Source organism: Amphimedon queenslandica, unplaced genomic scaffold (genome assembly GCF_000090795.2).
Source record: "Amphimedon queenslandica unplaced genomic scaffold, v1.1 AMPQUscaffold_12855, whole genome shotgun sequence".
NCBI classification, from domain to species: domain Eukaryota; kingdom Metazoa; phylum Porifera; class Demospongiae; order Haplosclerida; family Niphatidae; genus Amphimedon; species Amphimedon queenslandica.
The window spans coordinates 39,423-45,851 of record NW_003546909.1 but is presented as its reverse complement, the minus strand read 5'-3'; the positions used below and the strand labels follow the sequence as shown (position 1 = coordinate 45,851).

General features: G+C 31.5%; 2 protein-coding genes and 1 long non-coding RNA gene across 3 annotated transcripts; 1 reads left to right on the top strand and 2 right to left on the bottom strand.

Annotated features, from left to right (window-relative positions):
* The first annotated feature begins 10 nt into the window (after positions 1–10).
* On the top strand, positions 11–2,506 carry LOC109586506 (uncharacterized). The gene is made up of 7 exons (XM_020002702.1): positions 11–280; positions 333–436; positions 481–536; positions 666–755; positions 1,002–1,118; positions 1,166–1,561; positions 1,860–2,506. Exons 1-7 carry the CDS (start codon positions 83–85, stop codon positions 2,465–2,467), a joined length of 1,569 nt encoding a protein of 522 aa, XP_019858261.1. The 5' UTR covers positions 11–82; the 3' UTR covers positions 2,468–2,506.
* A 912-nt stretch (positions 2,507–3,418) lies between these two features.
* On the bottom strand, positions 3,419–4,087 carry LOC100631710 (ras-related protein Rab-22A-like). The gene is made up of 3 exons (XM_020002698.1): positions 3,979–4,087; positions 3,844–3,915; positions 3,419–3,544 (listed from the first exon to the last, which is right to left on the bottom strand). The coding sequence occupies exons 1-3, from the start codon at positions 4,048–4,050 to the stop codon at positions 3,419–3,421; spliced, it is 270 nt and encodes an 89-aa protein (XP_019858257.1). The 5' UTR covers positions 4,051–4,087.
* Positions 4,088–5,258: 1,171 nt separating this feature from the next.
* On the bottom strand, positions 5,259–5,675 carry LOC109586510 (uncharacterized). Its single transcript, XR_002187063.1, has 2 exons — positions 5,467–5,675; positions 5,259–5,421 (listed from the first exon to the last, which is right to left on the bottom strand). It is a non-coding gene; the product is annotated as an uncharacterized LOC109586510 (long non-coding RNA).
* Between the last annotated feature and the right edge of the window lie 754 nt (positions 5,676–6,429).

The window sequence follows — 6,429 nt, the reverse complement described above, 5'->3', positions numbered from 1 at the left end:
CACTTGTGAGACAATCAAATTTGTTTTGAAATGGAATCCAGATGACCATTCTTTCTCCAATATCAAAGCCCTCCTATGGAAAATGTTCAAGGATAATCAAGTGGAGGTGGTAGTGATCAAGGAAGGGAACTCCATCATTGTTACTTGTTATGCTCCTCATTATCTGATGGAGAGTTTACTAGTGACAGCTAGAGATAGCGTTGATATGCTAAAGGAGATGGGATTGATTAGTTTAACTATTGGTTACTATACTGTGTATGATGAACATGCAATTGATGAGGTTAGTAAATGTATGTGTATATAAATTAATAGTATAGTTTAATATTTGATAGGAGGTGAAGAGTCTAATGAAGAAACTGGAGATGGTAGAGAGGGAAAGAGATGATTTACTTGAGGAGAATGCTAAATTGAAGGGTACAATAGACACATTAGGTATATACTAATTATTATTAATTATAATTATTGATAATTTAAATGTATCTCATATGAAGGTAGAGAAGTTGATGAAAGCAATAAGTCATCAATACAATCATCAGGTATAATGAGATTCATGTTTTGAGACATGATATCTATGAATATTGTCATGTTCATGAATTTTGAATAAATACATCATGTAGCTGAATTGTTGTTGCTAATAATTTAATTTGTTCATTTTTATTATTTAGAGTCTGAGAAGGAAGAGAATAAAAAGAAGATGAAAAAAGCAATGAAAATGGAAATAGAGCATTTACAATCATCTCTTCAAAGCAAAACAGGTATATATACAGACATACTTAATACTGTATAATGACAATATAGTACAGCTGTGATTAGAGTATCATTATTGCTTGTACATTAATTTGTTATAGTAGGAGGATGATTGTATATACTCAATACTAATACTGGTCCTTCTTACATGCAATTAAATAATACACAAATTATTGATAAAATTAATAATATTTAATGTTTTTAATAATAGCGACCAATTTTTGATTTGTATTAATGACTATTATTAATGACAGAAACGTTAATTGGAGTAGAGAAAACATTAATTGAAAGAGAAAAGGAGATAGAACAGCTACAGGAAAAGATATCATTAATGAATATACAACAACTGAAAGAAACTTCAATTACTCTTAGTATGTATTACATTATATTAACATAATGACTAGTACTGGTATTTTAGGAAATGATCAGCCTACAAAATATATGGATCCACCAAAAGGACCAGTTTATGTAGCTATTAGAGAATGGGAGGCAAGGGATAGTCCTCAGCTTTCAATCAATAAAGGAGAGAAACTTGAGATCAAGAAAGAGCGTACTGATGGATGGTGGCTAGCAAGATCATTAGATACTGATCAAGAGGGATTTGTTCATATTAGTTTTATTAAAAAAGATGAAGAGAGTGAACTGTCGACATTGGAATCACTTGAACTATTTCATTATGCAATGACTGAAAATGTTGACATACCTAAAATTAAGGAAATTAAGACGAGGAGCAACGTTGAGAGAGCAAGTCTCTTTTTATCATTAATTAAACAAGATTCAGTTCTGCTAGATCAACTTAGAACAAAAGAACATGGTAAGATATATTTATATGTACTAATAATCTAGAGTATTTTGAGGGCATTAGATATTGTCCATGATCTTCTATTTTAATACTATATTTTAAAAATTAATCAAAATTAAGGTCTTCTGTCATACAAGATTTTCTTTTTCTGTGATTCAATTTTCTGTGAAGTGCAAATTTTTGTACATTATAAAATCCCCCAAAATAATCAGTATATGCAGAAGTGTTGCTTGCCTTAGCCATTAAAAATATGATAGTAGAGAATTATACTTGATAATACAGTAATTAATTATAATTGTTTTGTATTCAGGAAAGCCTAAAGCAATTAGGTGGTATGATGATTGTGTTCAACTGACCTCTCCATCTTTAATACAATGTCAAGAAGTAGTTTCTCTATTAACATACAAACATACGAACATTTTCATCATCAAATCATCTCCTAACGTTGTGTGTGATCTGTTGCCAGTCTTCTTACAAAATGAAAAGGTGAAACACTTGAGAATACAAGACACTCAACTAACAAAGGACTGCATCTCATCCTTATGTAACTTACTGGCTAATAATAAATCATTGATAGATTTATTTCTTTATAACTGTTCCATTGATGACAAAGCAGTTGCTGATATTACAAACGTACTACAAACACACAATAACACACTTCTACAATTAGTCTTCTTTAACAATCCTCGTATTACTTCAGTTAGTGCTCAGTCTCTTTCTGAACTAATTATCAACAGTTCAGCATTAGATGAATTATCAGTAAGAGGCACTTTAATATCATTTGATGGAATATTACTACTTCTTGAATCGTTAACAATTAATAAAAATATAACACTCACTCTAGATATGAAAGACAAAGACACATGCACAGAATACCATGACTACAATATTATTAAAAATAGATTAATATTTCTGTAATTAATTAATAATAATAATAGTAATTTGCTTTTTTTGACGATGCTGACTCATCAATAATTATTTAATAATTATTAATTTAAACACAAAGTAACTAACAAAGTGATTAACACATACAAAAACAAGTAAATACAAAATAATAATAATAATTGCGTTAATCCATTTTAATGATAAATTATTATTGCAATCAAAGGCAATTAAAATAAAATAGAAGAGAATAGTACAACCAGCCTATTGGGCAAGCAGTACATGTGTCAGTTGTTATTAAAAAAAATAATAATGATAATAATAAATAATAATAATAATCATTAATTTATTCTCTTATTATAAATGAACTATTATGATGGTCCTTTGTCCCCTCTCCCTCCTCCACAGCATCCTCCCTTAGCATAGCACGTGGTGTATCAGTCTGTCTTAAGAGAGAGGCAAAAGCTGGTAAACTAGTTAAACAATCTGGTGGTAACTTACGAGCTATGAGACAAGAGAGAAAGAGAGATTATGTTACAATAGTACATACTACAGTACATCATTAGTAGTTAATCACTTATTTCAATGAACATTTTCTCAACATTCCTAGCAGTGAGGGCACTAGTCTCTCCAAATATGGCATTAACTTCTGATGCATAAGTCTGACCTTGTTCAGCTGGAATCTGAGAGCAGAGGAGAAGGGAGGAGGGAGAGAAAGGAGAGTAGATAAAAGGAGAGTGTAGTAGAGAGAGGAAGAGAGAGAGGAACTATTACAATTTCTGATACATATTGATGTCCTTATGCTGTGAAAAAAGTTTGAGTTGATTCCGACTTCAATTTTTCAAGTTATGACCATTTTTATAAAACGGTCAATTTTTTAAAAATACTCCAAAGCTATAGCCAGTGGTTTTTTCTTGAAAATGGCTCTAAAAATTACCCCAAATTTTTAATGAATTTCTATTCTCTTATGTAGATGTACATATACAATTATACTAGACATACTTCTCTTATATCTTCAAGGTCACATTTATTTCCAGCAATTGCTAATACAATATTAGGTGGACCTAGTCTGTGTAGTTCTGCTATCCAATCCTGTAACACTGTGAATGATCCCTACATGTATAACAATGCACATAATAATAACAACAACAACAACAATAGTAATAATAAATATAGTAATATACAACGTATGCCTACATAGATGTAAAATAATCTGTATAGTGGGAAATTTTTGTGGCCCAAAATTTTTGTGAATTTCTCATTTTTTACAAAATTTATGAAAATAAAATCTGTGACCAAAAAGTAGAAAACCACAAAAATGAAAGCCACGAAATCAATTTTTTAGACAGATCCACAAAAATTTCAGGCCACAAAATTTTCTGCTATATGGTAATAATTATTATTATTCTTACTTCATTGGTTATATCATACACAACAATGGCTGCTGCTGCATTTCTGTAATACATTGGTAATAGCGACCGATACTAATTAGAAGAGATAAAAAAGAATAAAAATAATAAATAAAATATATTTATTGTGTGACTTACTCTCTCCTGTCCAGCTGTATCCCATATTTGAAACTTGATTGTACTGTTGTCAACTGTTAGACTTTTCGACATAAAAGAAGCTTACAAATACATGTAGCATCTGATAAATGCATTTAACGTTTAACAAATCATGTAATATTTGATAAAATAATTTTAATGTCTGATAAATACATGTACATGTAATACTTGATAAAACTACATAAACAGATTACCATATAGCGGTAAATTTTGAAGGAGCTAAAATTTGGTGAATTGCTAAATTTTGGTGATTGCTGCCGTTTTAATTTGGCGAATTTGTGGCCACGTGCCATTCTATTTTGGCGAATGGCTATCAAAATGCCAAAATTTGCCAAATTTAATCTCCTCCAAAACTTCCCGCTATACGGTACACTACAGGACATGATACTCCCCCACATATTAACACGTTATCATATTTCATTGAGTAAATTACTAAAAGCTGCTGCCATATTTTAATAGACAACTCCCTTGGCAAAATACATTAAACTCACTAAATTTAGCTAAATTTCGAGCTATTATTAAATTATTATTATTGTATTGTGGTGTTGCTATAATTCCTTTAGTGTGGTATATGTGGTTTATTATGAGACTTAGTATACATGCATACAATTACCAGATTATATAAGTACATGTGTATATGTACACAAGTACATATAATTTAAACAATAATTTATCTATACAAGTTACCATGCATTAGGTACCTCAAAAATTGTCACAAATGCTTTATCAGTTAAGCCGAATTTGAATAAATACATAAAGACACAGGGCTATCAAACATTTACAGTATCCACTATACAGTACCAGTATACATGTACATGTATATATGTATGACACACAACAAACACACAACACTTTTGACAGTTTTTAAACTGTTTCTGCACAATTAATGTCATTTTTAACATTTTTGTAATTTTTTTGCAGAAAGTTTGTAAAATTGGCATTTTTTCAAGAAATTTGACTAATTAGAAATTCCAATTGGAAAATGGAAGACGTTTGTAATAAAAATTGGGGGTGATTTCGGAACCAATTTTTGGAAGAAACCATGGGTAGAGTACAGGGTAATTATAAAAAATTGGCTGATTTTTAAAAATGGCCATAACTCAAAAATTTTTAGGCGGAATCACTTCAAACTTTCTACACAGCATAAGGACATCAATATTATGTATCAAAAAATGTAATAAAAATTTTGAGTGATTTCGGAGCCATTTTCTTAAAAAGCATGGATGCCCATATAGCACTAACAATGACATCTAAACAGCAACTTATGCTGATTATAAATCAATCTCAGATCACAAAATGTCAAACTGAAACTCCACCACATTAAAGCATCATACACTATACAATATACAATGTACAAACCTCATAATGATAGTTTATACAAGTCAAGTCCCTCCAACAGGTACCACCTCTCATCTTTATCAAACCCTAAAGAAGGTTCCAATATTCAATCACATCCTTTCTCTCACTTACAGCTCCAATCATAATGTGGAATATTATCCAGGGATTTCCCCAGACATTGGTCCAGCTTGTGGGCGTGTGACGTGGAAACTGGTTATAACTCAAAACTGGAGATAAGAACATTGCAAGGAAACCCATTTCAAGTAACTGAGACTCCCAACCTACATGTACATGTACATGAATATCTAATAATGTACACACATTATACAATACACAATGAATATACTGTACCAGGAGCCCTGTACATGTATGCAAATAATAATTGTTTAATTAATAGGAAGTGGATATTGGTCCGGCAGCCAGACGCCTATTTCAGGACCATAGATCCGGCAGACCCTATATAGTATACTAGGGCGAAGCCCCAGTATACTAATACACGATTTTACATACAGATATCAAGTATAAATACGACAATCAGCATCATTGATACAGCAGGGTTGCAGTGGTGTAGTGGAGAGGCTGGTGTGGATTGCACGGATGGGGTTAGCGGTTCGAATCCTGTCGGGACTATTGACTAAAGCTATGCTGCAACATTTGATTTTTTTCTTTTTTTTAAATCACTTTTTTTACTTTTTTTTTTAAAGAAATAAACACCCTCTCGTACATCATAGCCTCCGGGGTCGTGGGGTTGGGATTGGGGTTTAGTGCTTAGTTTTTAGAGCACCCTCTCGTACATCTTAGCCTCCGGGATTGTAGGGTTTTGGGATTAGGGTTTCTTGATAAAAAAATAAGTTCCATTTTGCACTATTGCGCATGCACACAAGCTGTTTTACGGAGAACAACGGACTGCCAGATCTATAGCTCTGAAGTAGGCGTCTGGCTGCCAGACCAATATCCACTTCCTAATTAATAATACTTAATTAAACATTGATTTAATTAAAGTATAAATTAATAATGTTTACATTTTCTCTTTATGCAAGATATGCAGCAAATGAATTAGAATTATATATATACTAACATTAGTGATACTATTTA

Excerpts from the sequence above, each read along its gene's own strand:
- LOC109586506 (XM_020002702.1), top strand. The coding sequence starts at position 83 with ATGTTCAAGGATAATCAAGTGGAGGTGGTAGTGATCAAGGAAGGGAAC. Across the intron at positions 281-332 it reads ATGAACATGCAATTGATGAG|GAGGTGAAGAGTCTAATGAA; the intron begins GTTAGTAAATGT and ends AATATTTGATAG. Across the intron at positions 756-1,001 it reads ATCTCTTCAAAGCAAAACAG|AAACGTTAATTGGAGTAGAG; the intron begins GTATATATACAG and ends TATTAATGACAG.
- LOC100631710 (XM_020002698.1), bottom strand. The coding sequence starts at position 4,050 with ATGTCGAAAAGTCTAACAGTTGACAACAGTACAATCAAGTTTCAAATA. Across the intron at positions 3,916-3,978 it reads ATACAGCTGGACAGGAGAGA|TATCGGTCGCTATTACCAAT; the intron begins GTAAGTCACACA and ends TCTTCTAATTAG. Across the intron at positions 3,545-3,843 it reads TGTATGATATAACCAATGAA|GGATCATTCACAGTGTTACA; the intron begins GTAAGAATAATA and ends TTATACATGTAG.